The sequence below is a fragment of the Prionailurus bengalensis genome, chromosome B4, assembly GCF_016509475.1.
Source record: "Prionailurus bengalensis isolate Pbe53 chromosome B4, Fcat_Pben_1.1_paternal_pri, whole genome shotgun sequence".
NCBI lineage: Eukaryota > Metazoa > Chordata > Mammalia > Carnivora > Felidae > Prionailurus > Prionailurus bengalensis.
In genome coordinates, this window is record NC_057358.1 from 127436286 (window position 1) to 127456761 (window position 20476).

At 49.5% G+C, this 20476-nt stretch overlaps 1 protein-coding gene across 1 annotated transcript in view; it reads right to left on the reverse strand.

Annotated features, from left to right (window-relative positions):
* Nucleotides 1-501: 501 nt before the first annotated feature.
* SYN3 (synapsin III) overlaps nucleotides 502-20476 on the reverse strand; it is a 465413-nt gene continuing 445438 nt past the window's right edge. Inside the window, 4 exon segments of the mRNA XM_043562446.1 lie at nucleotides 502-6213; nucleotides 9394-9685; nucleotides 15814-15901; nucleotides 16731-16865. Of these exon segments, the coding sequence (XP_043418381.1) occupies nucleotides 6081-6213; nucleotides 9394-9685; nucleotides 15814-15901; nucleotides 16731-16865 (648 nt within the window). The 3' untranslated portion in view covers nucleotides 502-6080.

Consider the following 20476-nt stretch of genomic DNA (forward strand, 5'->3'; position numbering starts at 1 on the left):
ATGGGATAAAATATTCAGAACAGTTTCACAACATTACTTGGCAATTTCAAAATGATAGAGAACCTATTCAGGGTCATCAGATTGTTGCACTTTTTTTTTTTTTTTTTTAATTATTTTTTAGTTACACCCTTTCTTCAAACAAAACTGTTTGCAGAAGCATGATTTATAAAATGAAGCCAAGCTAGGGTGGGTGCTTAGACACCCACCTGCTCAACCCACCTCCTTTCTCTGCAGCTCTTTCCTGGGCTCTGTGATGAAACTTCTGGGCTCTGAAGCAGCATTTTTGGACAACTGTGGGGTTATGGGGACTCTTGTTTCTGGCTGCTTCTGGAGTGGAGTTACGACTTTTTTTCCTTGTGTTTGCAACGCTTGGTACCTAATTTGTAATCTAAATAGATGACCTCTTTCAACAAAGTTTTCCTGCTTTGAGTGCTGGTCAAGTACTTGTTCTTCAAAGTCGCCTCTTAACTACTCTATTGGAAGAACATTTTGCTTTTAAGATTTAAAATACACAAAATTCAAGATTTATTCTTCATACAAGAAAAAGGCCAAACACAAATGTCTTATCATACAGTATAGAAACATGCTATCGTGACAAATAAAAATCTGAATCGCAACCCAGGAATAAAACACTATTATATCTGCAGACAATATTTAGGAATATTGCCGATGTCTTCCTCCTTTTTAAAAAATCTGTTTTGCATATAAGGAAATGGCTTGGAATGTTATATGCTGCAAGAATATTTTGAGTCCTACATACACGTGAAGGTATTTTTTTGCTACACATATAGTCTTTATTTCCATCACAGTGAAGAAAATTCAGTCAGTACTAGGATTTTCTAGAGGCCATGTCACCCTTAGTAGCTTACTGTGTATAGGCAAAGGATTGGGGCTTTGACATTTCTTTCTGTGGTATTTTGTAATGTCTGAGCTGTAGGACAGCTTTTTAAACAGTGTCCACTAGATGCTGCGTGGCTGTAACTGGGTCTGGGCTGAAAGAATCACCTGAAGCTTCGGTGGGCCCAAGTCCACCCTTCTCTGCTTCTACATCCCTCCGTGGCCGTCTGTGCTGTTAGGTTTGCACTGTGTGGGTATGTGTGCGGTGGGAGGATGTAGTGATGACCAGAAGCACCAAATCCTGTAAAACAATGAGTCTGCCAAGTGTCCTTTTTGAATGGTTCTCGAGAGGTCTGGGAACTGCTGGTGTCCCATGGATGTGGGTGCTCCTTTCTGACACCTCACCTGGGACTTCCTGGCCAGTGTGACACATCTCTTAATTGAGAGTGTGTGCCACACGCCTAAATCCTCCAGCAGTTTGTTCTAAATTCTTAAAACAGCCTCAAAGCTTTTCCTCTTGGACACCTAAAGTTACGGTTAGAAGCTTGTAAAAGCCTACATCCTCTTCATTAGGCTGAGACTGTGGAGCTTTATATATTGCTGGTGCGTCACGAGCATGAAGTCATGGTTTGGCGGCAGCACGTCCCCCGCGCGACTCTGTGACCATCGCTGAGAATGTTGTGGAGGCAAGCTCGTTGAGAGCGCCGTGGTAAGCGTTTTGGGAAGATGCGGTTCTCCATTGGCTTGTAGCCTTAACGGCTTTCTGTGGCCCCGTGTTTTTCCCTTTATTTTTATTAATGGGAGCTTGCCCTTTTTCTCTCCCTTCTCTTTATAAGTGAAAGCTATGGTTTGGCAAGGCTGGACATCAAATCATGGGAGGTATCCTCTCCTTCCAGTGTAAGGTTTTGGGATTCCTCATGTAAAGGCAGTTGCATTCTGTCCTCTCTCTGTCTGTCTTGGTGCTCCAGTTCCTGCGATCACTGCTTAGCCCCGTATCTCTGTAATTCTTATTCTGATGGAGCTGGACACTCCTCCCACTGCTCCCTGTGCTGGGGGCCTGGGGCCAAGGTCGGCTTTCCTCCTTCCCTGGGCAGTAGTTGCCAAGAGCCAACTTGCTTCTGCCCTAGACTCCATAAAGACCGTAGACAGCAAATACTTCAACTATAGGAGTTTGGAAACGGAAATTACAAGCAGGAGGACCAATCAAAACACAAATGATGGGAAACAAAAGGGATTTTAAAAGATTCACGCACACGCACTGTAGAAGGAACATTCAGTTTTTGATTGGTCTTCCCTTCGAGGGACACCCCCCTGACTTCAAGAACCATGTCCCAGCCATTTTCATCTTTCTCTCAGCCAGGGCCAGTCGAGAAAGAGAGAGAGCTCTGAACCCAGCATCTAAGAGTCCCAGTCTCATCTAGCTGGGCTGCATATTCTGTCTGCGGAAACACAAGGGAGGCTCTGTGCCCTTTATGCATTGTGTTTGGTTAATGGACCGATCTGACTTGCTTGTTGCCCAAACTTCCAATTTGTCTCCAACCAAACCCCAAGTGGCTGCCTTCTCTTAGAGTCTTAATACTAGACTCAAAGTCTGAATTTTATCAGTGACTGTGTGGGAGTCAGGGATAGCTTTTGACATCTGTCAGTACAGTTAGTAACCAGCCGGCGTGCTCTCCAGGATAAAGAAAAACATGCGATATGAGAAAAGTGCTCTTAGGCCCTGAGCTACTCCTCCATATAATTCAGCCACTGCTTGGATCTGCCAGGCTGACTTAACCGGCCTAAACCCTGACTCTGACCTTTCACCAGCACTAAGCACTGAAAGCAGAACGAACCACTGACCTGCTTTATGTAGCTGAATACAACACCAGCTGTCTGCTCCCCAGACCTGGGAGGGGCCGGGTTCCGAAAGGAGGCGGTGTATCTGCGGGCCAGGGCTGTTTGTGAAGCTCTGGTGTGTGCTGTGTGCCGTGTCTGGAAGGGGCTCCTCGGCCCTGGGTCTTTGCTGTACAAGCCTTGGCATCGTCCTGGCCTGCACGCCACAGCCTCTTCTGACTGAGGCTGATGTTTGGCTCCCAGCCGTGGTGGCCCTGAGGCCCCCCACCTCCATGGTCAAGTGCACTACAGGGGATGCCTCATGGCCCCCGATTCTGCTCACCTCCGTTCCTTTTCACACTCAATTTAGAATCCGAGACCTCTTTCTGAGGCTTAAAAAAACAAAACAAAACAAAAAAACCCCGTAGATTTTCTTCAGTTTATCTCATTTTACTATTATATGGGTTCACTTCTGTTCCTGGGCAAGTGACTTCCTCACACTGACACTCTTGTAAAGACAGCCCTTTTCTCCAGCCTGAACACTTTGTGTACATTTCATTAGTTTCCTAGTTTTCTAGGAAGGCCAACGTAAAACATGTCCTGAACACCTGTGTGCCAAGGAATGTGCCCTGTGCTTGACTCACGTAGCAAATTCATGAGGTACCCACGCCGGCTTGCCTTCCCCGTGAACTCCTTCCACTGCAGACTCCGATGAAAACTTCAGAGGGTGGCTGGTGTTTAGGCTCCTGGGCTGTGCCACTGTATTTGTTACCATGTGAGTGAAGGCCCTTCCTCTCTACCCCACCAGCAGGGACTGAACGTCAGGAAGGAGTGCAGTAACGATGGAGAGAACACAGGCCATGGAAGAGCGAGGATATGCATATTCAGTGTCCCTGGAAAGCTGACTTCACACCTAATTAAACTACAGCACCATCTTGCCATGGTGAGAGGGGGAAGACCTGGACCGAGTTATTTTCTCTGGCTGGTGGCAGTGTCCCCTGAAGCTGCATCCTTAAATCCCCGTTCATTGTGCTACACCCTTGGCACCCATGGTTCAGCCTCACCAAGTCAGCCTGGAGGGAAAATGCCAGCCTTTCTTTGGGTCAAAGTTGTGCAACAAAGCAAAAACCAAACCACCGGTCAGAATCTCTATAGAGTGACTCCTTTACTCCCTTCTTTTTGCCCTTTCCCATTCAAAAATGTCACAGCTATTAAAGGTTAAGTGTTTGGAAGGAACACGTGTTAGCCTATGTGTGGCAACAGTCCATTTTGGGGGTCTATGGTCTCTGCAAGACCATTCCTGTTCTCTACATTCATACTCAGACCAGTGGGGAAATTGACTCAAATGTGCCGGTTATAAACTAGTGTTCTGTCATGGATCACATGTGTGCACAGTTATAAATATCAGGATGCCTGGTCTGATTAAAAAAAAAAAAAATCTTGTGCTACTGTAGTGGGAGCATCTGGGAGTTACAGCTTGAATGTTGAGAAGTTTTTAGGGACAAGGGACAGAATATAAGAAAGTGGGAAAATGTAAGCTGCGCAGTCACTGTTGGAACCACGAATTTTTGCTCAGCGAAGGAGTGGGTGCCTGGCTGTAAAGAGCCCATACCAATACTGATCTCATGCAGGGGGCCTTCCCACTGAGCTCAGCTCAGGGCTGCTGGTCTAACTTCAATTTGCATGCAAAATACTTGGGGAGACTGACAAAGACAAGGGTCTGGGCCTTATGACCAGAATTCTGCCTCCTTTGCTCTGAATTGAAGCTAGCTGTGCCCACGCTTTGAGAAACTTTGTCCAGCCTATGACCACTCTGTTGTGTGTTTCCAGTTGTTTTATTACTATGTGAGAATCAGGTGACCTTGACTTTTTCTGACCTTAATCTCCAATGTACAAGAGCAGTGGCTGCCTTAGGTGTTTTCTATGCTCTTGATCTCCCCAAACATGCCTCCGTGATGTCACACCTTGCCCTATAAGTTGTCCCTGCTCCTTTATTCAGAATGCAGCTCCACGCCACGGACACGTTCATTGTTACCTCCCTCTCTCCTTCTCTGTGACCAGGGAGGGAGAGACATGTCTCAAGTCACAATGTAGGCTGTTAAGGGGAGTGTGGTGGCTACGTTCAAATGTCCTGGGCTCTTTTTGGGACCAGGAAGCTGGTTCTGGCACCTACAATGTTTCTAGCACCGGGCATGTGGTGATTTGGGGGCAGCCCTGCACCCCATCTGGTCATGGGAAGCAGTCCGATGTAGGGAAAAAGCTTTGGAAAGGGAGTCACAGCATTGCCCAGCCCTGTAGCCCACTTGTTCTTTGAAGTAAGCTTGGCTTAAGCAAGGTTCAATCTCGTTTCTTCACTGCAGGAATTCCAAGAGCCTTTGACACGTAATGTGTACTACCCATCTCAAAACAAGAAATACAAAGTATTTCCTAAACATGTTTGACCATGGGACCCTTTCGTACCTGAGTCACCTACCAAAGCCTTGCTGTAAACCGTTGGTGAAATGCCAACCTGGAAGTTACCACCACTTCGCTTTCTCAGCCTGTTATTGATCTCCTGATTCTCTCCGGTTCCTCATATGTCCTTGAGGAGGGAACATTTCTGGCGGGAATTCGGGGAGTTCTTGGCGGTGTAACGCAGAATGGGTGGAGGAACCCTGACCTGACTCCTTCCTTGGGAAGTTGAGGGCATCTTCTTTTGGGAACTAGGGATGATTCGTAGAACTGTCGTCTGCTCTTGGCTGTCCAATCTGGGGGTGAGCAGCACTTCAGGATTTCTTCTCCATTTCTGTTGAGTTCTGAAAGGCCCCACTTGTTACACAGGATCTGATTTCATTCCACTGTTCTTAAGATCCCACCGGGAGCCACATGTGATGGACCTTTGCCTTTCTGGTCTGAGGGGTGATTGAGCCTGGATGGAGCTAGCATGGGTAGGTAGTATGTTCCCCTGGCTGGGCTTTTCTCCTTTTGTTTGCAAAACATGGTCAAAAGATTATTGCCTCCTATGTTGCTGAGGTCCGACTATAGTGTCTGCATTTGATGGAGGTGAGGCAAGGCCTGGAGGGGACCTTCACCTGAAGGCGAGCAAAACACTAACAAGAAATGTGAAAACTAGCCACACACAGACATTTCACTTGGTTATCTGAGGCAGGGGAGCAAGCATCTGGGTGGGCAGGGTGATGTGATGCCGTTAGGGCCTGATTTGATGAACCCGGAGGCTCTCAAAGGCCCACCATCGGATGATGATGCTGAAATGTCATGGTCAAGGGAGGTGGGAACACATATAGATACTCAGTTCCTGGATCAAAGGCATTTAGAGAGTATATTCTCAGGCCCTCCATTCTGTTCCCATCGGGAACCAAGGCCGAGAAGGAAGAGAGGCAGGAAAAGGGAGAGTGTAACAGCACTCCCCTGTCCCAGCCCGGACAAGGTTAGTCAGAGAACAGGCTGGCAAAGGACTTCCTCAGGTTGCGGATGGTTTCGGCCTTGGCCTCGTCTTCACTTGGGGTCCCGCGCTGAGAGGTGTCAGATGTACTGAGGCTGGTAGTCAGGGACTGGGATTTGCTGAAACAGAAAGGCAAAGGGGGTTGGGGGTGACAAGGCCTGGGAAATGAGTCACAGGGCTTGCCAGGAAGCCAAGCTGGGTGAGCCCAGTCATCACGATGATAGGATGACCGGAAACCTGGCATCCCAACACTTACATGATGCTGAGTGCATCACACACATTCTTTAACCTGCCAGGTGGTTATCAGTATCCTCCAATTTTAGGTACAGAAATTGGGGCTCTCAGTGAGTAGCAGGGGAGTGCCCGAGGATCACATTCGTTCCAGCAAGCCGGGCTGCTCGCTGGCAGGTGTTACTAGACAGCAGCTTGACCACTCTCGTGCCTCCGCGCACAAACCTGTGGGGCCGACCGTAAAGTGCTGTATCAGCATCGGGTGGTGGCTGCTCCTCCTGTACTTTCTGGCACGAGTTTGGGAATCAGGAGGCCCGTGTTCTGGACCCCGCCCTGCCATCTGACCCCTCTGGCCTCAGCAGGTGGCGCACTGCTCAGGGCCTCTTTCACCTCATCGGTAAAAAGGAGGGCTGGTCTTGGGGCGCCTGGGTGGCTCAGTCGGTTGAGCGTCCGACTTTGGCTCAGGTCATGATCTCACGGTCTGTGGGCTTGAGCCCCACGCCGGGCTCTGTGCTGACAGCTCGGAGCCTGGAACCTGCTTCAGATTCTGTGTCTCCCTCCCTCTCTCTGCCCCTCCCCTGCTCATGCTCTCTCTCTCTCTCTCTCTCTGTCAAAAATAAACATTAAAAAAATTTTTATTAAAAACGGAGGGCTGGTCTAGCCCATCCTCAGGCCTCTTCTCTGTCACTCTGGGCTTCACTTCCTGCCTTTCCCGTGAAGCCTTTGCTGCAGCCTCTGGCCTGCTTTGGGATTCTCAAGGTGTCCACTGTTTGAACCTTTGTGCCAACCTAGTGCTAGGTGACAGGGCTGTGGAGAGGGATGTGATTCGGGCCTTGCTCTCAGGAGGCTCACATTCTAGTGGAGGTGACAGACACAGGAAGAGATGATACACATAGGCCCCAAGCTTAAGAGATCCACACATGGGTCTTGCCATCACCATACAGGTAGAAGCACAGAGAAGTTGTGTAATGCTTTTGAGGTCATGCAGCTTTTAAGTGGTAGAGCTGGGATTGGAACCCAGGCAGTCTGACTCGAGTCTGTGATGTCAACCACGATGCCACACTTGCTAATATCTATCAAATGGAAAATGCATTCATCCTTTGATCCTACAATATCATCGCTGGTACTTTCTCCACAGCTGAGCCTATACACATGACAGTGTGTGTTCAGGGTTGTTTGCCGCCGGCTTCTCTGTAAGAGCCAACCAAATTTCTCTTTGTGGTGGGTTCGATCACAGTACGACTATACAGTGGCATACGATACAGCTGTGAAAAGGGGAAAACGTCAATGGACACAGTGGATGAGCTTTAGGATTTACTGTTAAATGTAAAAAGCAAGGAGAATGGTGTGGATAGTAAGTACTGCCGTTTGTAAAAAGTGGGGGAGGGAAGCAACATACATTTTTGTACTTGCATGAGGAATACACAAGGAACTAACAAATGTGGTCACCCCTGGGGAGCAGGGGGCCGGAAAGCACTGGCCGGGAATGAGATGGGAGGAAGGTTTTTCACTGTGTACCTTTGATGTCGTGTAGATCTTTGAACCGTGTGAATGCATCACCCATTCAGACGCATCCTGGTTAGCCCGATCCGTGGGCTGAGTGCCCTGTGTTCAATTCCAGCTCTTCTACTCACCAACAGTGGAGCTTCGGCAATTCATCTCCTCCTCGTTTGTAAAATGTGGACAGTAATAGTTACTAACCCCTATGCTTGTGAGAATTAAAAAACCCCAACCAAGTGAAGTGCTTGGCAGGTGGTAAGCGGACAGTGGGTGCTAGGAGCGAGGCTCTGTTTCTGCACGTTAGTGCTTGGCGGTGAAGGAAGGGAGGGGCTTTCCCAAGAAAACACAGCTGGGACTCTCTGACCTCAAATCGAGAGATGGGCTTCAGAGGGAAGGGGATGGGTGTGTGTCGTGATATGTCGTTTACAGACATGACGTGACGGCAGTGGTTCCTCCTGGGGTCTAGCCTTTTGCAATGTGCTTTGGAGGCCCTCTTACCAAGAGTCTATATGGCCACATAGGTTGCTTTGACCCAAAACACATGATGGGATAAATGACATTGTGTGGGGGCACCTGGGTGGCGCAGTCGGTTAAGCGTCCGACTTCAGCCAGGTCACGATCTCGCGGTCCGTGAGTTCGAGCCCCGCGTCCAGCTCTGGGCTGATGGCTCAGAGCCTGGAGCCTGTTTCCGATTCTGTGTCTCCCTCTCTCTCTGCCCCTCCCCCGTTCATGCTCTGTCTCTCTCTGTCCCAAAAATAAATTAACGTTGAAAAAAAAAAAATTAAAAAAAAAAATGACATTGTGTGGCTTCAAAGCTGGGCCCAGGCCTTTGAGGCTTCTACTTTTGCTCTTCTGGGATGGGATTCTACCATGCGAGGAAGTTGGGTTCAGCCTGCCGGAGCTGGTGGCCCATGGAGAGACAGGCCCCGCTGACAGCAGATGTGTGGTAAGGAAGGCCATCTTGGACCATCCAGCCCCAGTTAAGATGCCAGATAACTGAAGCCACTTGAATGATCCCAGGAGGGTAGTGTTGCTGGATTTAGTAAATAAAAGTCCAGGATACCTAGTTAAATCTGAATTTCAGTTGAAAAACAAATCCTTTTTCCAGTATAAGTATCTCCCATGCTATATTTGAGGGTATACTTATACTCAAAATTATTCATTGCTTATCTGAAATGCAAATCTCACTGTGCCTCCTGTATTTTACCTGGCAACTCCACAGGAGAGACCAGCAGGAGAATCTCCCAGCTGATCCAGACTCAGAATAAATTGCTGGACCAAAAATTACGAGCGAAGAAAATGGTCGTTTGCTTAAGCTGCGGTTTTGGGGGAGGTTTATTATGTGGCAAGAGATAACTGATGAGTATGTATCTGGAGGGTCGTGGTGGGAACCAAGCTGTACTCTGACCTCCTGGGCCCTGCCTGCCATCCAAGTTCCATCCTCCGACCCACTGAGAGTCTGGGTGAAGCCTCAGTGGGTCTTCCTTAGTCTCTGAGCCCCTGAGTCAGCCCAGCTCTGCCCGCAGCCCTACCCCACCCTCTACCCTGCCGGATCCCAGAGCACCTACTTGAGATGAGGGTGGGGTGGTGCTGGCTTCTTGGAGTCTTCCCCCTGTTGGGAGGCACTGCGGCCCTGAACGGGGGGCCGGGGCTGTGAGGCGAGGGGGGCGCCTGGCTTGGCGGCCTGGTTTGGAGAACTCCCGCTGGATGCCCGGGACAGCTGTGGTGAGCCTGGCGATCTCTGCTGCTGTGGAGACCCCGACGGGGAGCTGAGGGGTTGCTGGCCTTGCGGGGAGAGCCTCTGTTGGGAGGGGCTCCCGGTTCGTGGGGGCTGAGGAGACTGAGTTTGGCGAGGGCCCCCTACAGGGAGAAAAATGATTATGTTCAAGTTTTTCTTAAGATAAATATGGCTGTGCACAAATATTGCTTCGAGGATGTTCACTGCAGTTTTTTTATAACAGCGAAAAACTGAAAACAGTGTAAGTGCCCAATCAGAGAACTGATCAGGAACATTAAGATACATCCATGTAATGGAATACCCTGTGGCTATCATATATTAAATGATAAAGAACAGTGTTGATAATATATGCTAAATACATACTGCTAAACAGAAAAGGCAGTTTACAAAACAACATACGGTTTTATTCCATTTTAGCACATATGTATATAGCTATGTAAAAAATAAAGACTGGAGGGGTGCCTGGGTGGCTCAGTTGGTTAAGCATCTGACTTCGGCTCAGGTCATGATCTCATGATTCGTGGGTTCGAGCCCTGAATCAGGCTGTCTGCTGTCAGCTCAGAGCCTGGAGCCTGCTTCAGATTCTATGTCTCCCTCTCTCTCTGCCCCTCCCCTGCTAGCACTCTGTCTCTCAAAAATGAATAAAAACGTTAAAAAATTAATAAAAAAAATAAAGACTGGAAAGTTGTCCACTCAAACCGTGTGTCTCTAACTTTAACGTGCACATGAATCACTGGGGGGATCTTGTTAAAATAAAGATTAGGATACAGTAGGTCCGGGAGAGTGTTGTGGACTGCATTGTGTACCCCCACATCCCCCCCCCCACATTCATATTTTGAAGTCCTCATCCTCAACGTGACAGTATTTGGAGACAGGGCCCTACGGGAACTAACTATTGTTAAATGAAGTCATAAGGGTGGGGCCCTCACCCAATAGGACCTGTGTCCTTAGAAGAAGAGACAGAGACCCCAGGGGCCACACAGAGGAAAGGCCATGGGAAGACAGTGAGAAAGCATTGTCTGCAAGCTATGGAGAGAACTTTCAACCCTGCTGGCACCTTGATCTTAGACCTCTAGCCTCCAGAACTGCGAGAAGATAAATGTCTTTTGATGAAGCCACTCTGTGGCATTTTGTTATGGCGACCCAGGCAGACTGCTCCAGGTGGGGTCTGGGATTCTGCATTTCTAGCAAGTTCCCAGGTGATGCTTCTGTTCACCACGCTTTGAGTAATAAGTCAGTGCTGAATGATTACAAAAGTGGTGGGGTTAATTCTCTTTCTTTTGCTCACGGATGTTTTCCACACTGAAGATGCATTACTCTTGAAACAATAGATTACCCCTTCCCTTTTGATAGCTCTTTAAACTTTTCTAAGAACTTTCAAAGGCAATATGTCATTTGATCTAGAGAGAGGCTGGTAGGGAAGATACCATCCTTCTTGTCACATAGAGCTGGAAACTGAGCCTCCTCAAGTTCTCCTAACGAGAAAAGAGTAGCTGCAAAGAGCTCACAGGGGTCTTGGCTTTTCCCTCTCACCGCACAGAGCATGGAGACTTCCACCTACAAGCAAAGGGGCATCACAGGCTTGGGGACATTTTAGCCGCCCAGAAATGACTCCAAGCAGGGTTCCAAGGCTCCAAGCAAGCAAGGCGCTCTCTCCTCATCTGCGAAGCCTGAGCGTCAGGGCTGCTGTGAATTGCATTTTGCCAAAACAGACTGGGACCTGCTCCTGGGAGAACGGGGTACCCCGTGGCTCTCCCTGCTGTGCTTGTTGAGATCACTGTGGACAGGTTAGGAGACTGGGAGTTCAGAGGGGCTGGAGCCTGTGTCTGTGGCCCTTTGCTCATGCTGATTTCTACAAGTCTTACTGAGCACACCTGAGTCCCCGGCCTTGGGCTCGGCCTCCTCACAGTAGTGCTGTGGGTTAGGCATTATCATCATCCCCACTTGAGTCCCAGATACGCTGTGACTTGCTCAAGGTGTCACTTCCAGTAAGGGGACGAGCCAAGATTCAAACCTACATCTCTCTGACTCAAACGCTCTGTTTCGTTTTCTCTTTTTTCCTTAAACAAAAAAACCCCAAACAAAAATCACAAAACCGTGCCATGCAGGGTGGCCCTGAGTCTTCACATCTTTGTGCAAGTGAAAAAAAGGCACTCTCCTCCAGGGGAGGACATCTCTGAGCCAGGTGCAGGAGGAAGGGGGGACTTGACTTCCGCTGACCTCTGCCCTCAATCATCGCAGCTGGCACATTACACCATACTGGCTCGCGGAGCCCCAGTTCTTAACTCCTGTCTTGCGTTAACTTGACTGAGTTTTCTCTGGCTTCCTGGGCCCTGGCTTGTAAAACGAGGCCCTCGGACCAGCCACCGAACATCCGGCCCCATGTGAACATTCTTGCGAGGCTGATGCGGCACTTTCTACGTTGGATTGAACTGAAGTATCGATTTAGCAACTGATTGCACGTGGCCTTGATCTGCTGTTCGCCGCTTTTGTCACTCTATGTCCCAGTGGGTTGGAGGACCCATTGATCTCAAACACCTATAGGGCCAGGCAGGTACATAAATAAATGAAGCAGGCAGGTGTCCAAAAAACCATATGGCTTTAACATTTTTTCCTTGAGATAAAAACACAGTTCAGGGAACTCTAAAGAGGCGCAAGCTGAAGAAAATTGCACTTGATGCTACAGCCCTGTGAAAGAGACAACAGGGAGGAGCAGGGCCGGAGGCGAATGGCGGAGTCCTGTCGTTCACGGGAGCCCAGTGACTGCAAGTCAGCAGGCAGCTGCTGAGGAGGGACACAGGCATGTTGTTTCTAGAGCTTCTGCTCTATCTAGAGAACCTGGGAATGGAAACATTTGTGCAAAACCTCCTGGTTTCTAAATGCTGGCTTATTCTTTTATGTTTGAAACCCGTGTCAGGTTAGGAGTGCCTGGGTGGCTCAGTCAGTTGGGTGTCCGGCTTTGGCTCAGGTCATGATCTCACAGTCTGTGTGCCGACAGCTCAGAGCCTGGGGCCTGCTTCAGATTCTGTGTACCGCCCCCCCTCCGCTGCCCCTCCCCGACTCACCCTCTGTCTCTCTCTCTCTCTCAAAAATAAATGAACATTAAAAAAAAAATTTGGGGGGGGGATGCCTGGGTGGCTCAGTCGGTTAAGCATCCGACTTCGCCTCAGGTCATGATCTCACGGTTTGTGGGTTCAAGCCCCTCGTCGGGCTCTGTGCTGACAGCCCAGAGCCTGGAGCCTGCTTCGGATACTGTGTCTCCCTCTCTCTCTCTGCCCCTCCCTCCTTCTCTCTCTCTCTCTCTCAAAAATAAATAAACACAAAAATAACTCCACTTCAGGTCAAAGAAAACATCTGGTTTCTACTTTTATCTTAATTCTCCCCATCCTCTCTCCTACCCCAGGGCCAGTAATATCTTGGAAAATCTGGATCCTCGTTCATTCATTTATTAACTCTCTGTTGAGTCCCTATTATCCACCTGGGATTCCTCAAGAGACACTCTACTTATTTCTTTCAGCTTCTTGGCAAAGCAAACAACTTTGTATTTTTCATTTCAGCACATACAGAAAACCACTGACTTATACAGAGAAAGTATTTGCTGAAGCACAGGATTGGTGCTAAAAAATTATGAGGTTCACTAAAAGAAAAGTTCACTTTTTACGGTGAGTTCAAAAACAAGTTAATTAACTAGCCTTGTTATTTTTAATCTGAGTGTTAATCCAATGAGCGTTTTCTTTAATTATCTTAATTGGCTTTAAATGGATTGTTTTTCAACTCACTAATAGTGTGTTTAGCCTCATGTCCCTTAAAATAATATCTCTTTATCAAGCATGTCTGTACTCTGGGCCGGAGAGGAAACCAGAATACAGTAGCTCTCTGTTTTAAAAGTGCTCTGTTCAAATGTGTTTTAAAAAGTAAGTCCTGGGGCAGAGCAGGAAAGGAGAGGGCAGGGCAGAGGCACAGCCAGGAGCCGGGCAGGGGGATGAATAAATCATTTTTGAACACTTATAATGATAGAATTATCGCCAGGCAGGAGGGCATTGGGGCTGCTTATAAGGATTGTTAATGGTAATGATCATTAAGAGCAGCATGTATATTTTAATTGTTAATAAGACACGTTTTTGATAGTAAGTTTTCAACAGTAAAAGTCACACAGTTATTAATAGTAAACTATTAGTAGTAAGAACTAACATCTACTAAGCATTCCCTTGTGCCAGACACCTTGCTAAGTGCTTCACCTACATTCTCTTGGACAGCTGCCCATAACTAAACGAGGGAGCTGTTATATCACTGGGGAAACCAAGGCTCAGAGAAAGCATGTAACTTGCCTAAGACCGCAAAGGTACTGAGATGTAGAGGTGGATTCAAAACCACATTTGTTGGGGCGCCTGGGTGGCTCAGTTGGTTAAGTGTCTGACTTCGGCTCAGGTCATGGTCTCGCATTTTGTGAGTTCAAGCCCAGCGTCGGGCTCTGTGCTGACAGCTCCGAGCCTGAATCCTGCTTCTGATTCTGTGTCTCCCCCCGCTCCCCGCCCCCCCTCCTGTCTCTCTCTGCCTGTCCCCTGCTCACACTCTGTCTCAAAAATAAATAAACATTAAAAACAAAAACACATTTATCTGCCTAGAGAAGAAACCCCATGTCCATTTACACGGTTATGTAAGTTACACAATTTCCCTTTTCTTTTTTTTTTTTTTAAAGTTTTTTTTTTTTCAACGTTTATTTATTTTTGGGACAGAGAGAGACAGAGCATGAACGGGGGAGGGGCAGAGAGAGAGGGAGACACAGAATCGGAAACAGGCTCCAGGCTCCGAGCCATCAGCTCAGAGCCCGACGCGGGGCTCGAACCGAGCCATCAGCTCAGAGCCCGACGCGGGGCTCGAACTCCCAGACCGCGAGATCGTGACCTGGCTGAAGTCGGACGCTTAACCGACTGCGCCACCCAGGCGCCCCACAATTTCCCTTTTCTTAAATACCTTCTGCTTTTCTGGGAAGAGAAGCAGACACAGGAAGGATGGATGGGGTGCTTTAAGACCTGTGGAAGAGGAAGCCATTTAATGCCCAAGGCCGATTTTTCTAAGAAACAATGAATATGTTACTTTAGTAACAGCGACTGGAAAGGCCACAAAATGTGAGAGTAAAGCTTTTTCTTCTGGTAGGTTCCTAGCAGATTCTTAAAGAGATTGCTGTGAAACTGCCTGGGGGGCTTCTTGCTGTAGAGCTGCCCCGGAGATCCAAGCTGGCGCTAGAGCAGTGAACGCGTTTGGCGTCTGGAAGGTTCTGACTGCAAGAGAGGCAGCGGGCAGGTCTTCTCTCCGGGCCCCGCAGGTGAGAACGCCCAGGTCACGACATTTTGTGACACAGTTATTGCCACGGCTTCCTCTCATAAACTCATCAATAGTTCACCCATTCTCTAATAAATGGCAACATTTAGACAGTAATGCTGGAATATTTTTTGAGGAAGAATAATTTCAATAAACAGTTATATATAATATTCCGTTTTTCTTTCTCACTCTGGCTGGTTGCTCATAAATCTACAACCAGGTACCACTAATGGCTAAGAAACAGAAACCTGCAGGGCGCCTGGGTGGTTCAGTCAGTTGAGCGGCCAACTTTGACTCAGGTCATGATTTCACGGTTTGTGGGTTCGAGCCCTGCGTTGGGCTCTGTGCTGACAGCTCAGCGCCTGGAGCCTGCTTCCGATTCTGTGTGTGTCTCTCTCTCTCTCTCTCTGCCCCTCCCTTGCTCACACTCTGTCTCTCCCTTTCTCTCAAAAAATAAACATTAAAACATTTTTTTTTAATAAAAAAGAAACAGATGCTTGTTCAAAGATCTGAAAGGCCATATTTGTAAACCTCCATTTTCTTGTTGTGCTTCCTTGGGCAAAGCCTCAATGTCCACCTCTGCAAAAAGGAAAGACTGATGGTTTTCACTGGGGAGTGATTGGGAGATAAAAGAGAAAAAAAAAGAAAAAAAAAGGAAAATAGAGGGGAAAGTCCCTTGCACAGTGCCTGGCACCTATGAGGCACTCAGTGACTTCACCTGTCTTTCCCTTCTTCATTCCTGACTTATTGGGGTGACAGACCTCACATTCTCACTCATTCTGCACACAGAGTGAGCACACATACTCTGTGGATAAAGTGTTAGGATGGATTTTCCCAGAGTACCTTCTGGAAACCACACATGGATCCCTCAGTGCATTTGGACATCCTCACTACATAATTTCTCTTGCTGACTTGTCATGGGGCTTACCTTGTGTGGGTGGGCGTGGCTGGGGCTGTCCAAGTGGAGGTCCCAGCTGGGCTGGCCCCGGCGATTTTGCTGGTTTCATCTGTGGAGCCTAGAGCAGGAGAGAAGAGAAGCCTGTTGGGATTGCCGCAGGCATTTGCTTCCCTGGTGGGAGGGCAGGATTTATAAAGATCTTTTTATTATTGGAGTAAAACTTGCACAATTCTTAAGTGCACAGCATAGCGGATTTTTACATGTGTATACATCTGTGTAACCACCACCCGAGTCAGGACAGAACCTCCAGTGGAGACAGCTACCCCATGCCCCTTCCCAGCCAGCAACCCCCTCCGGTAGAACCATCCTTCCCACAGCTATTATCATGGATTTGTTTTTGTGGGGGAGGGGTGGGGGTAGGGGAAAGCAGGTTTTGAGATTTGCTTTTCCAGAAAGCTGAGAGTAGCAAATTCTTTGGAGAATGAGCGAGGGAGCTTGTCGAGGTTGGGGCACGGAGAAACAGAAGACACAATAGTCTCTATTGACCGGGGCCCTGGGAACACACAAAGGGCACGTGTGTATACACACCCGTGCGTGCACGCACACACCCACACGCGCCCGCTGCTCCCTGTGCAGGCCCAGGAATGAGGGCACAGAAGGGACAACTGGCTTCTTATGTCCATAATCTCTGCCCACCAGTGCAGTTGTGACAAGGCTTTCCTCCCTCTGATGGTGGATGGGGGAAGGTCTCCTCAGAGGCCCCCCAAACTCCCCTGTCCGGGGCAGGGTGCAAGCTGTCCAAGCCCAGCCTCCATCCACACCCCATTCCTTTCTCCCCAGAGTGCTTCCATTCTAGGGGATCTCCTTTGGATCCAGGGGCTCCCCATTCCCAGAGAGCCCAGCATTTCTCATGGCCATGATGTCTCCTGCGCTCCCGGAAACCTCACCCAAGGCCTCAGGGGCGAGGGCACTGTGCCCCCTGGTATCAGGAGTTGGCTCATTTTGGAGACCACAAGGTCGGCCATCAGCTGTTTGTCCTCTTCCACGTGCTCTCCAATCAAGGGCATTGAGCTGTCCATCACCTGCAGAGAGAAAGGAGGCTTGGGGCAGTGCGTCCCAGAAGGGCTGGCACGGCTCAGGACAGAAGTGACCACTAGATGGTGATGTTGTCCATGCAAACACCCAGCCCAGTGCCTCCAGCTGGGAATGGTTCCTGTGGAGACACCCAGATCCCGGCAGTTCAGTCTAAATCAACTCTCTGGATCCAGTTCAATTCAGCCTACATTTGTTGGGCTACAGAAATGTGACCAAGGGCCAGGAAGGCTTTGCTGACCTTTTCTGCTCTTTTCTTTGGGGAGCCAGTCTCCGCCCCCTCTTTTCCCACCTTGGCTCCTGCCCAAGCTTGGGGCCGACCTCCTGAACTTTGGCCCAAGGTCAAGGCTTTCACAAGGCCGGAAGCAGTGAAGGTGGGGGCTCAATTATGACCAAAAAATGACATGGGCTGGAGTTGACCCAGGGTTCAGAGAGAAGAGGAATGAGGAAAGGCCTGTTTTCAGAGGCTCTGGGAGGACGTATGCCTGGAGGGAATGGCCTTCTTCTCAAAGGAAGCAAAGTGCTTATATTGAGAGAGGTCCTGAGAGATCCTATTTGCTCATCCTGCTTTTGTTTTGCAGATGGGGAAACCGAGGCCTAGCAATGGGAAGGGACTTGGCCCAAGTCACACAGGCCAACCATCCAGGTGATTCCCTGGGCACGGGCAGCTGTAGAAGGTCTAGAAGGGGAGTGAGGCCTAGGTGGGCTCTCTCTCCCTTCCTCCACTGTAGGCATCTAGCCTGTTCACTCATCCCACGCCCACCAAATGCACTGCATTTGTTTCCCCACTTCCCAAGCTCTGGACTCACCAGGTTCTCTCTTCTGACCAGGTCCTTGTGTATACCATTCTCTTCTCTCACTCTTTATTTAAGTCCTTCTCATTCTTCAGGGAATAACGAAGGGCAGCTAAGCCCTTCCTCTCTCTCTGAGTAACTTCTGACCGGCTGCTCATCTGTCCTCCCGCTGTCCTCACTTTGGCTGCCCCGGTGGGGAGCTCACCCACAGTGCTGACATCTCCTGGTTACTTGTGTCTCTCCAACCGGACTGTGAGTCCCTGAGGTCAGGGATGGGCCCTGTGTCCTGTTCCACAGATATGCCCTCAATAAAGACTACAGTGGAGGGATGAAAGATCCTTGCAGTAAGTCCTGCTCATCACGATAAGTATACTAATAAGTACTATGTTTTATTAAGCACTTACTATGTGTCAGGCACTGTTCCAAGCACCGGGTGTGGAGGATCTCATACAAATCTCAGAGTAGCTCTTGGAGGCAAGTACTATTAGTATCTGCATCACAATGATGAGGAAACTGAGGGTCAAAGGAGTACTAAGTTCAAGGACACAGGACTAACAAGCCACAGTCCTTCCCTTTGTCACTGAGCACTGAAATAGCTCTCTGGGGTGAAAATCGGGACGGGAACCTGGAATCCGAGCCTATGTTCTACTACCGACTTGCTGTGTGATCTTAGGCAGGTCACTTTTCCTCGGTGGGCCCATGTTTTCCTCAACTGTAAACTGAGGGGTCTGTGAAGATGCTTCCGGCTGGGACGTTTAGGGCTCTGTGTGTAAAGTACCCACTGTGGTTGGGAAGCTGAAAAGCAAACTCAAGGATGCGTATGTTGATTCTAGCACAGTCCTGAAAACTGTCCTCAAATTGAGCTCCTTGTGGGTTGGGGCCTGAGTTCTTGGCACCCCAGATCTCAGTGCCCGGCACACAGACAGCCTCTCGGTCTACGTGGGCTGAACTGAGTTCTAACTGTGGAGTTTGTCTAAATGTACACAGGCCTGTCCTTTCTCCCCCTGACCCCACCCACCCTTTTCTGTTCTGGTTTCTGTTTCCTACATTCCCTGCAGTGGAAAACAGCCGCCACAAGCAACCTGAGGTCAGAGCATTTTGGAATCCCCATGGTGGACAAAGCCAAAGGAAGTGGACACTCTGGTCTCCCCAGGGAAACATTTTTCCAGCGAGCAATATCATTCCCTGGACAGGCCATGGAGGACAAGTTCAAGGGTCTTTCCCCCGAGTGTTTCACTGTGAGGATCTTCATAAAACATGAAGTACAAACTTCACGTTCTCACCACAGAGGTGGCTGAAGCAAACAGTATTTTGGGTCTCTTCTGCCTTTTTTTTCTCGACTGGGGAAAAATACCTTTTGTCTCCGTGGTAGCAAAGTTCCTCGTCTCCCTTGACCCCACCGTAAACCCAAAAGCAAGGGAAACAACTCTGCAATGTTTCTGAGAGAAAAAACAATCTGAAAAGTCATCTTTTTTTTTTTTTCCTCCTGGAACATTGTGAGAAGTTGTTTTCTTGTTTTTTAAAGTCCAAACCCACTAATTTTGCTTAAAAAAAAAAAAAATGTAAGAGGGCTTTCATCCCTGACCCTCTGAATGTCTGGAGGCAGGGAGCCCGGGCCCACGAGTACAGACTTTTGTTTCCTAAGAACAAAAGTTGAGGAAACTCAAGATAGGCAGGAGCTCTCGGGGCAGAGAGAATGCAGGAGAAAAGGGGCTACGCTCACAGGAGAGAGGGGAGGGGAGTCAAGGAGTCCTTCCTCCACGATTGCTGTTGCCTCCCTGGATGGAAGCTCTAGGAGGAAGGGTCTCTGCTACCATGTTCACTGCTCTATCCCCACCACCTGGCTTGGGGTCTCGCGCCCCGCACAGAGGCTCCATAGCGGAGGATGGATGAACGACTGAGTGCCACCGTGAGTTCATGGCTGGTGGTCCCTGTGAGTTGATGCAGAGGCAGGAGCGACAGGAAGGGTCTCAACAGATGCAAATTCTCAGGCTGGCGTGGGGGGGCGCTTCGTCCACCCCTGGTCCAAAGCTCCCAGGGCACCCTCAAGGAGGCGGGGCACTCGTTCCTCCCGGATGCAGCCTGGCTCAGAAGCAAGTCTGCACACCAGTACTGCTCCTGGCTCCTCCAAGGCCTCCTCTGGGAAGGGGCTACCGGAGGAGTTTCAGCTATGGAGGGAAAGCAGTTCCTGGACTTGAGAAGAGCTGTTTTCCGGAGCAGGATGGAACCTGCAAATAGAGACGCAACTCATCCTGGGAGCTTCCTGGCCTCTCTGGGGAGGGTGGAGGGACTGAGTCCATCCTGAGCTCCCTCCCCTTCACCTCCAAGGGTGGCCACTCCTGGGGCACGGTGCGGATGCCCTCCTGGCACGGCCGGCAGTAAACAGTGGGACTCCCACCCATGGGGTCACCTGGGCCTGCCGCGCTGCGGGGCCGGGGGAGTGGCAGGCACGTGGGCCCGGAGGACTGGCTGGCTCCTGTGGTCACCCCAGCCATGTGCTTCCCATTAGCCGCCCACAACCCGGGGAGGGGGTGGCCGCAGGGCTCTCCCTCACGTGTCTTGGCCTTGTGTCAGCACCGCCCATCCGCTGTGGTTTGAAGAGAAGGCCATGGAAAGGGAGCCTCAGAAGGGGCCGTGGGGAGTGTGAATGTGGAGATGTTGGGGAGCAGTTGGGGAGAGAAGGGAGAACTCTGAGGCCAGAGGGGCATTTTCAGGGAAAAGCAGTGGAGAGCCACAGCTATGTCGGGGGGGGGGGGGGGGGGGGGGGGGAGGGGGGGAGGCATGACAGGGGAGGGAGGTGGGGTGAA